Source organism: Boleophthalmus pectinirostris, unplaced genomic scaffold (genome assembly GCF_026225935.1).
Source record: "Boleophthalmus pectinirostris isolate CB_2022bp ecotype Guang Dong unplaced genomic scaffold, ASM2622593v1 HiC_scaffold_6, whole genome shotgun sequence".
NCBI classification, from domain to species: domain Eukaryota; kingdom Metazoa; phylum Chordata; class Actinopteri; order Gobiiformes; family Gobiidae; genus Boleophthalmus; species Boleophthalmus pectinirostris.
In genome coordinates, this window is record NW_026571447.1 from 36,427,871 (window position 1) to 36,446,423 (window position 18,553).

The 18,553-nt window shown below is 42.7% G+C and overlaps 1 protein-coding gene across 1 annotated transcript in view; it reads left to right on the forward strand.

The window, feature by feature from the left end:
• The window catches only part of grik2 (glutamate receptor, ionotropic, kainate 2), a 537,576-nt gene that overhangs the window by 418,923 nt on the left and 100,100 nt on the right, over positions 1–18,553 (forward strand). Inside the window, exon 14 of the mRNA XM_055163917.1 lies at positions 2,419–2,644. Within this exon, the coding sequence (XP_055019892.1) occupies positions 2,419–2,644 (226 nt within the window). The remainder of the gene's footprint in view (positions 1–2,418; positions 2,645–18,553) is intronic.

The window sequence follows — 18,553 nt, forward strand, 5'->3', positions numbered from 1 at the left end:
GAGGAAGATATAGGTCAAAAAAAGCCGCTAAGAACTGTTGCGTTGGTGGAGTAAACAGCGTCTGTGCGTCTTGCGTCTGTGGACTGCGTGACAGTCGTACGTAAACCACGTAACGGCGGCGCAGGCAAGTCAGTTACGCTAGAAACGTAGGGAGTTTGATTGACAGCCTGTCAGCTCACAGATAACGAGGCAGTGTCGTTATCTATTGGCAAATGTTTAGCCCCACCACGTCCAGAGTTGATGAATTTTTACTCTCTTTTTTTTGGTCATCATAATTACAAGGCTACTGCACCTCTATAATGCTATCATTGACAATTTGAAACAAAAAAAAAAAAAAAAAAAATCCTCCATACAACCTTTAACACTAGAATAGAGTGAACAGATTTAAAAAACAAAAAACAAAAAAAAACTGGGACACTTGATTTGTGGTTGTGAAACGTGCAATTAAGGAAAAAATGTTCTGCACTCAGCCCATTCATGACAAACATGAGTCAGTATAGTATAGTATTTTCTTTGTGTTTTGGTCATTTTGAAGCAGCTTTTCTGTATTTTACCTAAAAAAATAACCATGTATGCCTCTCTTAACTGTTGGCAGGGGTCAGATTGGTCAAAAATAGAGACAACTGGGACATTTCTGATATAAAACCAGCGTTGTGTTTGTCTCAGAGCTCACAGACGAACGCTGCAGGCAGATGGAGGAACACCACAGCTGCAGCAGAATGACTTTAGTGCGTTTGTCACAGCAGACGACGTGTTTTCACTAATGACATTTCCAAAGTGATTCTATGTAAATGTGTCACGTCGTGTTTAGAGCAGCAGAGCGCGGGGCTGGTACTGAGCGGGGCCGGGTACAGATGGGAGATGGTCCTGGTGCAACTCGCGAGAATTCAGTCAAATAAACCAAGAGAAGTCAGTATAGACGACGTTACAGGAAGACGAACTTGAGTAATTATTAAAGAGTCAATACGGTGCTCACTGATTTTCTTTTTACCACGTTTTCCCAATTCAAAAACTTGAAAAAATGGACTAAGACTTGGGACTTTGACTTGGACTTGAAGGTCAAAGACTTGAGAAGATTTGAGAAGCATTTTTAAATCTGAATTCTTTCTATTCTGACCTTAATGATTCACACTAAGATCATGTCAAGACATTTAAAAAGAAAAAAAAACTAAATTAATTTCTACAACTCATACATAGTCTATAAACACTCATAAATAAATATACTATGATTTTTTTAAAGTACAATTTAGCTTAAAATTCATAAATTGAAAAAAAAAACAAAAAAACAAAGCTATATTTAGTACATTGGTTTAAAGACTTGAAATGACTTGAAGCTCAAAGCAGACGACTTGGACTTGACATGGACTTAAGGGCCAGTGACTCGAGACTCGACTCGGACATTCCTGTCTTTGACTTGGGACTTGAGTCGGACTTGAGCTTACAGGCGAATTGGTGCAGTGATGCAGTCATTGTTGTGGTGAAGAAGGAGCTGAGTCAAAAGGCAAAGCTCTTGATTTACTGGTCAGTCTATGTTCCTCATTTCACTTCTGGTCATGAGCTCTGGGTAGTGACTGAAAGGACAAGATTGTGGATACAAGTGGTTGAAATGATTTTCCTCTGGTGGCTGGGCTCTCCCTCACAGATAGGATGAGGAGCTCAGTCACACGGGAGGAGCTCAGAGTAGAGCCGCTGCTCCTCCACGTTAAGCGGGAGCAGTTGAGGTGGCTCGGGCATCTGTTCTGGATGCCTCCTGGACGCCTCTCTCCGGAGGTGTTCTGGGCACTTCCCACTGGCGGAAGGCCCCGGGGAAAACCCAGGACACTCTGGAGGAACCAAGTCTCTGAGCTGGCCTGGGAACGCCTCAGGGTCCACCTGGAGGAGCTGGAGGAAGTGTCCGGAGTGAAGGAAGTCTGGGAGTCTCTGCTTAGACTGATGAACAAAATGAATGACGCACAAAAGGCCCATACAGCCTCTGTTTTAGATTCGATATTTCCCAAAGTCTGGCCTATGCTCTTTTTTAAAATGCATGACTGTTTCCCACGGCGATCAGTTAGGACGTTTTCTCTCTGTCTGATGTCCTTTGTGGCCGAAGTTTTCTCTGATTAAGAGTTTTGCTCCGGCCCAAGCATCTTATGATATATGGGAGCACAAAGTATAATAGGATATCACATTAATATTATTATGTCAGAAAAGCAGAATGTTTGAAAAACTGTAAAGCGCCGCTACTCCGACAATGAAAAAAAAATAAAAAGTTGAAGTAGTGGGACGCTTGAAAAATAATGTTTATGCCACTTCTCCGACAGCTGGTCGTCAATGTCTAAATAGCGGCATGTCGGAATAGCAGAATGTGACATGTAAGGGAAGAGTAACACCTGTATTTCAAACATTTCACCATGACGTGTTCTTTTCTCGCGGCAGAAAACCAAGATCTCGACGTACGATAAGATGTGGGAGTTCATGAGCAGCCGGAGACACTCGGTGATGGTGAAGAACGTGGACGAGGGCATCCACCGCGTGCTCACCTCGGACTACGCCTTCCTCATGGAGTCCACCACCATCGAGTACGTCACCCAGAGGAACTGCAACCTCACCCAGGTCGGGGGGCTCATCGACTCCAGGGCCTACGGCGTCGGGACTCCCATGGGTGAGTGGTAAACAACCTGTGGCTGTGGTATGTTTGCAAAATGGTGCAGTACTGAAAGGTGATGTCGCTGGTTGGATTTTTATGGTAGATTGAGAATAAAAGGCATACAGACGTAGAGATAGACCAATATAATCGTTTATAATCGGCCAATATTTGCACTTTTATACGTAGCAGCTATCGGCCTCAAATTTCTAACACAGGCTGATATTTTCTTTTGGCTGAACATGTGCCAAAACAATGCAAGTCATACCTGGACAAAACGCTAATTTAATGTTAAAAAAATGGGCCGTGGATGAGTTTTTTGTAAATTTAAATAACATCATTTGGATAAAATCAGCCAAAAGTATCAGCAGAGTTTATCCATCCGTGTGTCATTTGTTCATTTTGTTTTTTAAAATAAAACCAAAAATAAGAAAATGAAAAAAACAACAACTATTTTCTTCATTATTTGTCTCCAAAACCAAAATGAAAAAACAGATAATGACTCGTTTTTTCAGTTTTCCATTTTGTGTTTAAATGAAAAATGGTAAAAAAAAAAAAAAAACGGATAACGGTCGTTTCCCGTTTCCGTGACTTAATGATTCGTTCGGATAATGACTTAAACTGTGAGGCCGAATTTTTTTGCACCACATACGGACTGAACCAGGACTAAACCAGGTCTAAACCAGGACTGAACCAGGATTGAACCAGGACTAAACCAGAACTTAACCAGGACTAAAACAGGTCTAAACCAGGTCTAAACCAGAACTGAATCAGGACAAAAATAGGACTAAACCAGGACTGAACTAGGACTCAGTGTCGGGACGGGCCCAGAGGTATGCCAGCGTAGACTGTCCGGTGATCAGGACTGAGACCAGGACCAGACCGGGACCAGACCAGGATTGAGACCAGGACTGAGACCGGTTTAGTCCTGATTTAGACATAATTTAGACCTGATTTAGACATGATTTAGACCTGATTTAGTCCAGGTTCAGTCCTGGTTTAGACCTGTTTTAGAGCTGTTTTAGTCCTGGTCCAGTCCAAATGCGACGCAAAAGTCCAGCATCGCAGTTTAAGTCACGGAAACGGGAAACATTATCTGTTTTTTTTCCATTAATCATTTAAACACAAAATCAAAAACTGAATTATTATTATTCAGTATTATTATTATTTATTTTTTTCAATTTGATTTTGGAGACAAATAATGAAGAAAGTTGGAAAATAGTTGTTTTTTTCTTTTTCTTACTTTTGGTTTTATTTTGAAAAACAAACGAACGAATGATACATGGATTCTTATCGACCATCGGTTGATCTGAATTCTAAACGGTATCGGCCATGAAAAAAAAAAAAACATATTGGTCGATCTCGAGTTAGAGCTGGTGTTTTTGATTTGATTTCAACAGAGAAGTAGAGGAAGGTCTTGCTGTTCAAATGTGATATAAAGTAAGTTGATTTGTGCAAAATGTTTAATGTTCACGAGCACCAACACGTCAACACTGCAGCCTCTTTCTGGGAAGTGTGTGTCTTAGTTTCAGAGCAGTTTCAGTGTAGTTAGCTCCTCCCTTCAGGCAGATATAAGGCAGTTTCCTCCAGCGTCTGAACAAAACTGAAGCTGCGAAAAGTCTTCACTCTAAAACATTTGCTCAGTTGACAGAATTTCATTTTTCTTTTGCCCTGGATCCGACCTGGACGACCGAGGGATTACAAAGACTTTCTCTGTACAACTTATTTGCTGTTGAGAGCTGCAGCCCTGTGCAAAATCACACAACCGGAAAAGAGGCTACAGACAACGATGAAGCCCTTGGCAACTTCCTGAGCAAGATGAATATAATTTGTGCCCTTGAGCAAGACACTTTAGCCGCCTTAGCAGAAGCTTAATGATGTGTTTTAAATTTAAACCGTTTCTACTATTGCTGTTAAAGTTGCAAGACGAGTTTATTTGTACACAGTGTTGGGAAGGTGACTTTTAAAATGTATTCCCCTACAGATTACAGATTACACACCCCAAAATGTAGTTTGTAACGTAATCCATTAAATTACTTCAAGTGAGTAACGTAATCTGAATACTTTGGATTACTTGATATTGTCATATTTTTTGAAACTACATGGATGTACCAACCACATCCTGAAAATTCATGTTTGTTCTCGTCAAATTGTGTGTTGAGCCCAAGTCTCCATGAACAGGTGTTTGTTTACTGTAAAGTAGCAAAGACGAGGATCTGAACATATCTGCTTAAAGACAATAAAAAATCCAGTCTTTCCTTAACCTTATTAAAAATATTATTGATAAAGAAATGCTTTTTATATGAGGTCACTGCTGCCTGAAATTATGTCCACCCTAATGTTCGGTATCATATTGTTTAGATCTGGTTTGGTCCTGGTTGAGTCCTGCTTTAATCCTGGTTTAATCCTGGTTTAGTCCTGGTTTAGTCCTGGTTTAGTCCTGGTTTAATCCTGGTTTAGTCCTGGTTTAGTCCTGGTTTAGTCCTGGTTTAATCCTGGTTTAGTCCTGGTTTGGTCCTGGTTTAGTCTTGGTTTAGTCCTGGTTTAATCCTGGTTTAGTCCTGGTTTGGTCCTGGTTTAGTCCTGGTTTATCTGGTTTAGTCCTGGTTTAGTCCTGGTTTCCTGGTTTAGTCCTGGTTTAGTCCTGGTTTTAGTCCTGGTTTTAATCCTGGTTTTGGTCCTGGTTTTAGTCCTGGTTTTAGTCCTGGTTTAGTCCTTGTTTGTTCCTGGTTTGGTCCTGGTTTAGTCCTGGTTTAATCCTGGTTTAGTCCTGGTTTAGTCCTGGTTTAATCCTGGTTTTGGTCCTGGTTTTAGTCCTGGTTTTAGTCCTGGTTTGGTCCTGGTTTGGTCCTGGTTTAGTCCTGCTTTAATCCTGGTTTAATCCTGGTTTAGTCCTGGTTTAATCCTGGTTTAGTCCTGGTTTTGGTCCTGGTTTTAATCCTGGTTTTGGTCCTGGTTTTAGTCCTGGTTTTAGTCTTAGTTTAGTCCTGGTTTTAGTTCTAGATTAGTCCTGGTTTAGTTCTAGTTTTAATCCTGGTTTTAGTCCTGGTTTAGTCCTGGTTAAGTCCTGGTTTTAGTCCTGGTTTAGCCCAAAATGTGAAAACAGGAAAATACCGCCCTGTAATCCATTTATTTCAACAAAGTAACTGTAATCCAATTACCACTCATTGAAACAGTAACTGTAACTGAATACAGTTACTCATAATTTGTACTCTGATTACATAACTCCAGTACGTATAATCTGTTACTCCCCAAAACTGTTTGTACAGCACAATTCGTACACAAACTAAGTCAAAGTGCCTTATTAAAATCACAATACAAACAAACCAAAATGTAAATAATCATCATAAAATTAAAAAAGACAAAGAGACATTAAATGAGAGAATGAAAAATGAAAACCGTTTTGAGTCTGGATTTAAACAGAGACAAAGTAGAGGCCGGAGAGACTGTTCCAGGTTTTATCTGCATGAATCTGAAACTCTGACTCCCCTTGTTTAGTCGTGACTCTGGGCACCAGCAGGAGTCTGGTCCCTGAGCTCCTCAGAGTGTGAGATGTTCATACGACACTAACATGTCACAGATGGACTTTGGTGCTCGGCCACGGAGAGACTAGAGCCACTTTAAACTCTCTTCTCTGAGCCGCAGGAGTCCTAGTTCGAGTCAGGACCCGAGTTGCAATTTGTAGCTTGTCTTTTGGACGGTCCATCACCTGCTTCTCTCCATGGAAATGTGCCTAGAATATTCCACAGTTTGGCCATAAACTAAAGAATCTCCATGGAGACTTTTGGATTTGTGGAGAGGCGACCCCACTCCCACTAAGAATGTATGATTATTAAGATATTTTTCAGCACCTGTAGTTGAATAAATGCAAGACAGATGAGTTTAATATCATACTGCGGTATTAAATTTAAACCAAAGCATTAACTCCTTGGAGACAAAAAGGTTACAGACCCGCTTCAGAGTGCAACTTAAACTTCTCACTGGCAATTAATCAGATAATAATGAGTCTATACTGTCTCAAAGCACCGTTCTTGTAGGTTTTAGTCTGACTTGCGTTGCCTCATGGTCGATCTCGAAGTCTTGTTCACGAGTGAGATTGACAGGCGGATCGGTGCAGCGTCTGCAGTGATGCGGTCGCTGTATCGGACCGTTGTGGTGAAGACGGAGCTGAGCCGAAATGCAAAGCTCTTGGTTTACCGTCAATCTCTGTTCCTCCCCTCATCTATGGTCATGAGCTTTGGGTAAAGACCCAAAGGACGAGATCGCGGATACAAGCAGTCGAAATTAATTTCCTCCGCAGGGTGGCTGGGTGCTCCCTTAAAGGTTGTATAGAGGATTTTCCAAGGAACGAGAAATCCAGCGACTGTTTGTCCTTTTTCAAATGTTGCGCATTCGTGAAACCACCCCCCCTCCCCTACAGCTCCTACGTAGAAACGCCTCCTCCCTCCTCCTCCTTACGCCAGAAACAGGTTTGTTTACAGCCGGTGCTGCACATGACTTGTAAACAACTAACTACAGTGTTGGTTAGGCAAGACGGAGAAGTGAGGAGCGGGGGGAGCGGGTGCGCGGACATTTCGTTCGCGGACGAGAAGTGAGGAGCAGGAAGAAGAGCGGATCGGGCAGTGGGGAGAGGAGCAGGAAAGGGGAGCAGAGAAGGTTGCGCGGAGATTCAGTGCGAATGAACTAGCTACAACACGCAGCAGCAAGCGGACTCTTTCTTTGCCTTGAAAATTACGTTTTCAGACATAGGATATCGCTTTCGTGTCCTGAAAAACGTTTGTCTAGCTCTTGGAAATAAAGTACGTTTTCATAATAAGCAGAAGTTTCCTGTCCAGGAGTAATTTGTGGACCAGTGGTTCAGTCTTTAGACCCTGCGTCTGCTTCAGTCGCGCCATCGCTGGAATGAATCTATCAAGAATCACCTTAGTTTGGCTTCGCTGCTTTTCCCCTTGTCTTCTTCTTTCAGCGACCTCAAAAACGGACTTTCTTTTGCGGCGAACTGCTCCTGGATTCTTGTCGCCATTGCAACAAACTTTGTGCGAAACTGCGAGGAAGATATAGGTCAAAAAAAGCCGCTAAGAACTGTTGCGTTGGTGGAGTAAACAGCGTCTGTGCGGCTTGCGTCTGTGGACTGCGTGACAGTCGTACGTAAACCACGTACCGGCGGCGCAGGCAAGTCAGTTACGCTAGAAACGTAGGGAGTTTGATTGACAGCCTGTCAGCTCACAGATAACGAGGCAGTGTCGTTATCTATTGGCAAATGTTTAGCCCCACCACGTCCAGAGTTGATGAATTTTTATTCTCTTTTTTTTTGGTCATCATAATTACAAGGCTACTGCATCTCTATAATCTATCATTGACAATTTGAAACAAAAACAAAAATCCTCCATACAACCTTTAAGCCGGGTGTACACTGTGTGATTTTTGACCCTTTTTGAGACGATTTTTCACTTGTGAGACTGTTTTGGGGATCAAGTCGAGTTTTGGCTTAATCGTGTGTTATGCTTCGTGTAGTAAACATAGGGTAAAAAAAAAAAACGATTAATACCTCACGACCAGCTCCAGATCGGCATTCGTAGCTTCCAAGAAAATCAAACTTGTTTTAAATCCAGTCGCCTCTCGTGAGGGTTTCGCTCTGTTGAAGTCTTTCCACGAGCCGATTTGCCAGAATCTGTCAGACTGAACATGCGCGGACACAGAAGCGGAAGCAGGATATGAGGTTGTGGAGGACGATGGCGCCGGCGAGTGTTTTGGACACAGAACACAAGAACACAAGTTTGGTGAAAAACTTGATGCTACTTACCTCCAGTTCCTTCTGAAGAACTGACAAGAACTGCCCAGACATTTCTTTGACCATATTCATCGCCTCTTCTTTTTGGGCTTGTCTGCGTAGAGAATGGCACAAATTGCCGAGGCAGTGCGTCTGTTTTTTGCCTGGATCAGCATTGTGTTTGTGGTTTTATAATTCCATGGTTTTCTACTTCCGGAACAACAACTCCGGTCGTTATGTGATCGTACAGTGTGCACAGGCAGGTCGCATCTGAGCATCGGTTCGTACACTGTGAGAACATGATTCATGAGCTGTGAACTTTTAAACCCTGCGATTTGGTCGTACAGTTTAAGCTGGGGCTGAGTGACACGACCGAAAATATCGCACAGTGTACACCCGGCATTAGAGGGGTGGGGAGTTCAGTCACATGGGAGGAGCTAAAGTAGAGCCGCTGCTCCTCCACGTCGAGAGGAGCGGCTGAGGTGGCTCAGGCATCTGTTCCTGATGCCTCCTGGACGCCTTCCTCGGGAGATGTTCTGGACATGTCCCTCTCAGCCGGCCTGGGAACGCCTTGAGGTCTCCACGGAAGAGCTGGAGGATGTGTCTGGGGTGAAGGAAGTCTAAGAGCCCCTGCTTAGACTGCTGCCCCTGCGACCCGGCCCCAGATAGAAAATGGATAGATGGTGTTGGTTAGACGGTGGAGTAACATAACTGCTCTTCTGGGCCAAAATCGTCCAGTTACCAAAACCACAATATTACAATTTCTAGCACCGTTGCTTCATACTGGAAAGGAAAATGGGCATCTTTTCTTGTTAGCGCACAAATGGCCGCTACTCCTCAACATGCAAAATAGAATGGGAAGAAAAATATGTGATCGTTAATGGCTTTTTGTGACTCTTGTACCAGTAAACGTTGTGAATATTGGAGAAGCCCATTCCTCAGACGTAGCCCTAAGATCTATCGTATTGTTTCACTTTTATTGCAGCGTCGGCTTCACGCCGGTCCGCACCTCTCTCCGGACTCTTACACATTGCTCATTTGAGTTGATGCATGTCCTCTGCTCTCCTCTGAACAAATGGCCACTACATTTGAGTGCCTCCCAAACCCACCCGGCGGTCGCCTTGTTATATTTGACCAACGATCTGCGGTGTTGATCTAAAGCGCTGTGCCCCGGTGCCTTCTGGGAATCGTAGTGCTGCCAAGGTCATTTGCTGTGGCTGTTTGTGCATGCTCCGCCGCTCCGCCACAGAGTCATTTCGGGGGCTTTTTTTTCTTTTTTTTTCCTGGGTGAGAAAACAGTTGATGTTTGCTTTTGGTGATTGCGTTGTGTGAGTGATGAGAGGCTGGTGGAGGTCTGTTTGGCTGCGTGGACTCCGCTCACTGCACTTGACTGGAGCATAAACCTGTTCGCGACATTTACGAGCACGCTCCCAGACTTTATGGACGATATATTTATTGGTATTATGGCTTTTGTCGGCGCGCAGGGGAACAAAGCATTAGGCGTGAATGAAACACCAGCTAAGCACGGGCTGTAATAACCTGCCCATTCACATATGATGAATTTACAAAGAGCCGAGTTTGTGTGGAGTCGTAAAGGTGTATGGAGCTGTGCGGCGGCTGCTCTGATGGGCTCTCGAGGTGCAGACGTGGATGGTGGATGCACACATGCTTTTATGGAGAAAGGATACACTTGTTAACGCTGGTTATTCCCGTTTTTGGCATCACATTACATTAGTTATGTTGTACAGAAGGCCGGCTGTTCTGTTTTTTTCAATGGGACAGAGTATACAGAAGGGCCAAAGTACACATTTGTTTACCTTACGGCCACCAAAACAGAAGCTTGTTTAGTAACCAGAGGCGGCGCTGCTATTAGGCAAAAGTAGGCGGCTGCTTAGGGCCCCCAAACTAAGAGGGTCCCCCGATTATTTGCCCTCAGAGCAATTTGACTTTCTCACAATATGACTTATGACATTTAGGCTGTGTTCAGACTGCAGCTTGAAGTGACCCAAATCCGATTTTTTGGCCCCTATGTTCCTGTATCTGATCTTTTAATGACAGTCTGAACGACACAGATCAGATTTTTTTCAAATGTGACCCAGGACACTTGGATATGTGCTCCTGAAACCGATACATATCTGATCTTTTGACATGTGACTTCAGTCTGAACGGCCAAAGTGCATTCATCCGACCTACACGTTATCAACAAGACACAAACGTCACTATTCTGCTCTGAAGTCGGCGAAAATTGTTAATGAACTCCGTGTCACTGAAGTGAAGCACATCACCACTCACCACTCTTGGCTACGTCTCCACATCCACACGTTCCTTTAAACCAGTGTTTCTCAATTATTTTCTGTCATGCCCCCCCTAGGAAGAATAAAACATCTCGCGCCCCCCCGCGTGACTATAAATAGTATCATTTGTCTATAAAATTGTTATAAGTACAACTCTGCGTAACACTGCCACCTTATATGATGCCAACAACGCTCGCTGGTTTACTGAAGTAGCAGTCACAAAGCGGGATGATTGTCGGCAATATTCGGCACGTTTTCGCTGAAAAATCTCAAGCGGCTTATCAGAGTGATTGGGGTGTAATGTATTTAAGTGACGCCTTAATTTATTGGGCTTCATGCTGTCCGCTGCCAACATTTTTAGACACAGTAAGCACACGGGTCTTTCCTCGTCTCCCACCGTAGTCACAGTGAAGCCAAGCACTACATACGCTTCGTCATATTTCCTCGTCTTAGCTTTCGGGAGATTTTCGTTTGTCTCTTTATCTCCGTCTCTCTCCGTCTGTCTTCTCATCCCTGTTAAATATTTTTTTCATGGTGTCACTTGAGGGTCTGCTACACTTCGTGTCTACACTTCATACTCAAACTCTGTGCTGTGTGCAAAGCGCGCATGCTCAGTGCAAACAAAACTCCTACACCACCGAGCGAATGCTCCCTGCGCACACTCTGCCAATGAGAGCGCCACTGCCCCCTAATGTAGTGGAAGTGCAATTGCACTTTATTCTAGGACAGTAAAAAAATAAAAAAATAAATAAGCATGTTCCCCGAGGTCAAACGCGCCCCCCCTTGACGGAGCCTTGCGCGCCCCACTATTTGAGAAGCACTGCTTTAAACAGACGTCGCTGCCGCTGTCCCACAAAACACCACGACCAAAAACCTCGTCCTTCTCCTTCTCAATCTCCTCCTTAAAACAAGTAAGTTGTTCATGTTCTGGCTCCGGTACGAGAGGAACTTTAAAATCTCCAGGTGCTCAATGCTCGCGTCCATGTTTGGACAAGCACGTTCACTGCAGTTCACGTCATCATGTCCTCCAGTGCACATACGGGACATTTTTGGGCCATTTAACGTTCACACTGGAGTCACACACAAGTCACATTTAATTGGAAATGTGAACGACCTCGCAAATTTCACAAAAAAATCCGAATTGAGCGTTAAGCCCTGCAGTCTGAACGTAGTCTTCCAGGAGGCTCCCAACAAATGTGGAGAATCTGCAGAGAAACTATTAGTGAACAGAGAAGCACCTGTAATCACCTCTGTCAAATTCTGGATGCACCAGTTCGTCGCAGGCGAGTCAAACGGATCTGGACGAGACCTGGAGAACCAGACGATGGTGGGACGACTTTGTGGAAGGAGGAGCTGATGAAAATGTGTGGCATGAAAACTTCTGCATGTCCAAAGACGCCCTTGTTGCTTTAAGTACAAACACACACAATTGAATTCCACACACTTTTGGGTCACCACACGCACACAGACGTCCTCCTGAAAACGCTCGTCTAACGTGGAATAAAAAGTGAAGACGCGACGTCACTTTTACATCTTCTGTTCAGACCGTTATCATATAAATGTAGCCTAAGATGCAAAAGTAAATACGTCGCTATAAAAGAAGACGACTTGTTTGTCCATGAAATTGCAACGATTTTTCATGTAAATCCTTCTAGCAGCAGAACTTCTGGGGTAAATAAAGCAGAGAGAATAAAATATCCAAATTAAAATAGGCACCAAGACTGTTTTCTGATTTGTGTTATTTGAAATTAACTTCATATTAAATATTGGAAGTAGAGATCCAGATATGTTTTGTTTTTTTTGTTTTTTTTACACTAAAGCAGAATAATGAAATAACCATTTGTTTACCCATTTTATTGTTTTTCGTTCTTAATTGAAATTCAAAAGAAGGAATGGTACACGGACCGTTTCATTTTCCATTTTATTTATTTCATTCCTGTCAGCTGAATATAAAATTATTATATTTCATACATCCATGAGAAAGAAAAGGAGCAGACAGAAGTGTAGACTTGTAATATCTGCCCCCTTTTCACACAAAATAAAACATTTCTGACAATGGCACTAAGGTCATGTGTTTCCATGGAAATAGAAAGTTTGACCTGTACTTCTGAACTTTCTCCATCTCTGTGAAGGGAGTTACGTTCTGTGTCGCACTGTGGATGATTATAGAGGAAAATGTCCATGGAAACAAGCTGGTCAGGCCCTTCTCCAGGACAACTAAGAGTCAGATTTATGCAAGCTGCTTTAGGTTCGTCTGTTATGTCTTTGTTTTTTTTTAGAGCAATAAACACAACCACACTAAAAGCAAATACTAAAATGTTACGTACTGTGTCTTTAAAGGTTGTATGGAAGATTTTTTTTAGTTTCAAACTGTCAGTGAAAGATTAAAATATCATTACAGAGACGCAGCAGCTTTGTAATTATGATGACCAAAAAAAAAAAAAAGAACGAAAATCTATCAACTGTGGACGTGTTGAGGCCAGATAAACATCAGCCAATAGAAAACGAGGCTCCCTCATTTTCTATTGGCTGTTAGGTTGTCAATCAAACTCCCTAGTATAACTGACTTGTCGGAGCGCGGGGATTACGTGGTTACGTTGCTTCCTCGCATTTCGCACAAAGTTTGTCGCGACGGCGGACGAGAATCCACGACCGGTTCGCCGCAAAAGAAAGTCCGTTTTTGAGGTCGCTGAAAGAAGAAGAGAAGAAGGAGAAAAAGAGCGAAGACAAACTGAGGTGATTCTTGGAGATCTCGTCCAGCGATGGCGCGACCGAAGCAGACGAAGGGTCTAAAACTGACGCGTCGGTCGCTGAATTACTTCTAGACAGGAAACTTCAACAGTAATTCTGAACGCGCACAAGGACTGTCGCTGTATTTCTCTTCCCTTAAAAAAATCCTCTATACAACCTTTAATTTGCGACAGTACCTCAGCTGGTAGAGTGTTTGTCCACTTATTAGAAGGTCGGTGGTTCAAATCCTGCTCTCGACATAAACATCACAGGTTGAGCCGTCAAATCCTCCGACTCACAGGTTGGTGGTGTGATTCCAGCTCCAACAGTCATTGTGTCCTTGGGCAAAACACTTAAACCACCTCACCCTCAGTGTCTGTGTACACTGGTGTGTGAATGAGTGAGGAAAAGTGCTTTAAGTGCCTTGAAGGTGGAAAAGCGATGTATAAAAATGTAACAATTTAAGTAAAAAAATATATTTTAAAAAGATAAATCCAAAAACTGTTTGTTGGGCCTCGTACTGCCAACTGAATGGACCTGAATTGTTACCATAACATACCAACTTTATTTATTAAGCACTTTAAAAACTTTACAGTAAACCAAAGTGCTGTACACAAACACAGGACAGACAAACAATCGCAGTAAAAGAAATATATGGTACACATAAAATACAGCTACTAAAAACATAGAAAAACTGTAAAATACTCAACAAGAAATATACATGTCACTTATTAAAAGCCAGTGTAAAAAGTACGTTTTTAGGAGTGATTTAAAAACAGGTACAGACATTGAATGGTTAAACAGACATACTGTATGTGGCCATGCAAAATGTCTATAGGAAGGATCTGGTGCCGCCAGCTCGGACTTATTCTGAGAACAGATCTGATCCGGCACCGTGTGGACGTCTGAAAACGTTGATACGCTGACGTAGGAGCTCCAGCTGTGTCCTTATTAGACCACGTGACTTGCTCCTTCCTGATTGGCTGGGATCGTGACATGGGTCATGTGACGCTGTTGCTGAAAACAATAATAATAATAATGCATCAGTTTTATACAGCGCTTTTTTGGACATTCAAAGACGCTTTACAAATCATTATTCATTCACTCCAGACCCGGTGGTGGTAAAATACTACTGTAGCTTCAGGCAGTTTCACGTTACTGTGTGGATCGAGGAGACACAGAAACAACATGTCTGGACGCAAATCGTTTCTGATACGGTGAATTGTTTCAGTGTAAACAAAACCTTAGTATGAAGATCTGTGGTTTGATTTGTGTTTCTTCTGGTTCTAGATCTGTCTTAGAATCAGTTTAGTTCTTGTCTTGAAAGATAAAATTAAAATGTCACCAGGCACTGATAGAACCTCTGACAAAAACGAAAATAACCCAGCTTCTTTCATCCTTGCTGTTTCATTCAGACTGTCAACCAGGATTAAACCAGGACTAAACCAGGTCTTAACCAGGACTAAACCAGGTCTTAACCAGGACTAAACCAGGACTAAACCACGACTAAATCAGGTCTAAATTAGGATTAAATCAGGTCTAAACCAGGACTAAATCAGGAGTAAACCAGGTCTAAACCAGTACTAAACCAGGACTAAACCAAGATTAAACCAGGACTAAATCAGGACTAAATCAGGACTAAATTAGGACTAAACCAGGACTAAACAAGGACTAAACCAGGATTAAACCAGGAGTAAACCAGGACTAAAACCAGGACTCAAACCAGGAGTAAACAGACTAAACAGGTCTAAAGGACTAAGGAAAACTAAACAGATAAAGACTAAATGGTCAAATAGGACTAAACCAGGAGTAAATCAGACTAAACCAGGACTAAACCAGGACTAAACCAGGAGTAAACCAGGACTAAACCAGGACTAAACCAGGACTAAACCAGGAGTAAAGGACTACGACTAAATCAGGTCTAAACTAGGACTAAACCAGGACTAAACCAGGAGGTAAACCAGTAAACCAGGACTAAACCAGGACTAAACCAGGACTAAACCAGGAGTAAACCAGACTAACTACTAAATAAACCAGGTCTAAATCAGGTCTAAACCAGGACTAAACCAGGACTAAACCAGGACTAAACCAGGTCTAAACCAGGACTAAACAAGGACCAAACCACGAATAAACCACGACTAAACCAGGACTAAACCAGGAGTAAACCACGACTAAACCCGGACTAAACCAGGTCTAAAACAGAAGTAAATCAGGTCTAAACCAGGTCTAAACCAAAACCAAGATTAAACCACGACTAAACCAGGACTAAACCAGGAGTAAACCACGACTAAACCCGGACTAAACCAGGTCTAAAACAGAAGTAAATCAGGTCTAAACCAGGTCTAAACCAAAACCAAGATTAAACCACGACTAAACCAGGACTAAACCAGGACTAAACCAGGTCTAAACCAGGACTAAACCAGTGTCAGTGTAAACATGACCTTCGTACGCAGATCTGTGGTTTGATTTGTGTTTTTTCTGTCTTAGAATCTACTAAAAAAGATCAAATTAAATGGTCACCGGGCACTGATAGAACCTCTGACAAAAACCAAAATAACCCAGCTTCTTTAATCCCGCTGTTTCATTCAGACTGTCAGTGGAGTCCATTTAAATTGCTAATCGTCGCCTCTTAGCAGCCTCCCCATATGTGCCCTGTATTCCCCACGCGCTCCGGTCATTTGGCTTATTTCTCGCGGAGTTGAGCACAGAGTAGACGCCGCGTGGCATTAGCATTGGCGCCGGGGCCCTGTGTTTTCAAATGGACTCGCGGAGCTCCCCGCGCAGCTGTTAGCCATAGCTCATCCTAATAGAGTGTTTACTACAGCACCTGACACCTCCGCCGCCGCTAAATCCTGACGAGGCTCCGGACGCCACTTAAACAGATGAAAAGACCCAAAGAAAACGAGAAAGAGAGAAAGAGAAAGAGAGAATGAGAGAGAGAGAGAGACAAGTCGACTCAAACGTGTGTGTGTTTATTGCTTTGTGTCTGTAGAACAAAAAAAACAAAAAAAAAATGAAAGAAAAGGCTGAGTGATGTTCAGAGTAGTGGGGATTTTTTTAAGTGGAGGTATGAGATTTGTGACATGACGGTTTAAACCAGGACTAAACCAGGACTAAACCAGGACTAAACTAGGTCTAAACCAGGTCTAAACCAGGACTAAACCAGGTCTAAACCAGGAAAAAACTAGGTCTAAACCAGGACTAAACCAGGTCTAATCCAAGACTAAACCAGGACTAAACCAGGTCTAAACCAGATCTAAACCAGGACTAAACCAGGTCTAAACCAAATCTAAACAAACCTGGTTTAGTCCAGGTCAAAACCAGGACTAAACCAGGAGTAAACCAGGACTAAACCAGGTCTAAACCAAGACTAAACCAGGACTAAACCAGGTCTAAACCAGGACTAAACCAGGTCTAAACCAGGACTAAACCAGGTCTAAACCAGGTCTAAACCAGGTCTAAACTAGGTCTAAACCAGACTAAACCAGGTCTAAACTAGGTCTAAACCAGGTCTAAACCAGGACTAAACCAGGTCTAAACCAGGTCTAAACCAGGTCTAAACCAGGTCTAAACCAGGTCTAAACTAGGTCTAAACCAGGTCTAAACCAGGACTAAACCAGGTCTAAACCAGGACTAAACTAGGTCTAAACCAGGACTAAACCAGGTCTAATCCAAGACTAAACCAGGACTAAACCAGGTCTAAACCAGATCTAAACCAGGACTAAACCAGGTCTAAACCAAATCTAAACAAACCTGGTTTAGTCCAGGTCAAAACCAGGACTAAACCAGGTCTAAACCAGGACTAAACCAGGTCTAATCCAAGACTAAACCAGGTCTAACATAGGAGTAAACCAGGTCTAAACCAAATCTAAACAAACCTGGTTTAGTCCAGGTCAAAACCAGGACTAAAACAGGAGTAAACCAGGTCTAAACCAAGACTAAACCATGTCTAAACCAGGAATAAACTAGGTCTAAACCAGGACTTAACTAGGATTTAACCAGGTCTAAATCAGGACTAAATCAGGACTAAACCAGGTCTAAACCAGGACTAACCAGATCTAAACTAGGACTAAACCTGGTTTAAACCATATCTAAACAAATCTGGTTTAGTTCTAAAACCAGGTCTAAACCAGGACTAAACTAGGTCTAACCAGGTCTAAACCAGGACTAAACCAGGTCTAAACCAGGAAACCAGGTAAAACCAGGTCTAAACCAGGAAAAACTAAACAGGAAACCAGGTCTAATCCAAGACTAAACAGGACTAAACCAGGTCTAAACCAGATCTAAACCAGGACTAAACCCAAATCTAAACAAACCTGGTTTAGTCAGGTCAAACCAGGACTAAACCAGGACTAAACCAGGACTAAACCAGACTAAACCAGACTAAACTAAACAGGACTAAACCAGGTCTAAACCAAGACTAAACCAGGACTAAACAGGATAAACCAGGACTAAACTAGAACCAGGTCTAAACCAGGACTAAACCAGGACTAAACCAGGTCTAAACCAGGTCTAAACTAGGTCTAAACCAGGACTAAACCAGGTCTAAACTAGGTCTAAACAGGTCTAAACCAGGACTAAACAAACAGGTCTAAAACAGGTCTAAACCAGGTCTAAACCTAAACTGGTCTAACTCTAAACCAGGACTAAACCAGGTCTAAACCAGGACTAAACCAGGCTAAACCAGGACTAAACCAGGTCTAAACCAAGACTAAACCAGGACTAAACCAGGAAAAACAGATCTAAACCAGGACTAAACCAGGTCTAAACCAAATCTAAACAAACCTGGTTTAGTCCAGGTCAAAACCAGGACTAAACCAGGTCTAAACCAGGACTAAACCAGGTCTAAACCAGATCTAAACCAGGACTAAACCAGGTCTAAACCAAATCTAAACAAACCTGGTTTAGTCCAGGTCAAAACCAGGACTAAAACAGGAGTAAACCAGGTCTAAACCAAGACTAAACCATGTCTAAACCAGGAATAAACTAGGTCTAAACCAGGACTTAACTAGGATTTAACCAGGTCTAAATCAGGACTAAATCAGGACTAAACCAGGTCTAAACCAGGACTAAACCAGATCTAAACTAGGACTAAACCTGGTTTAAACCATATCTAAACAAATCTGGTTTAGT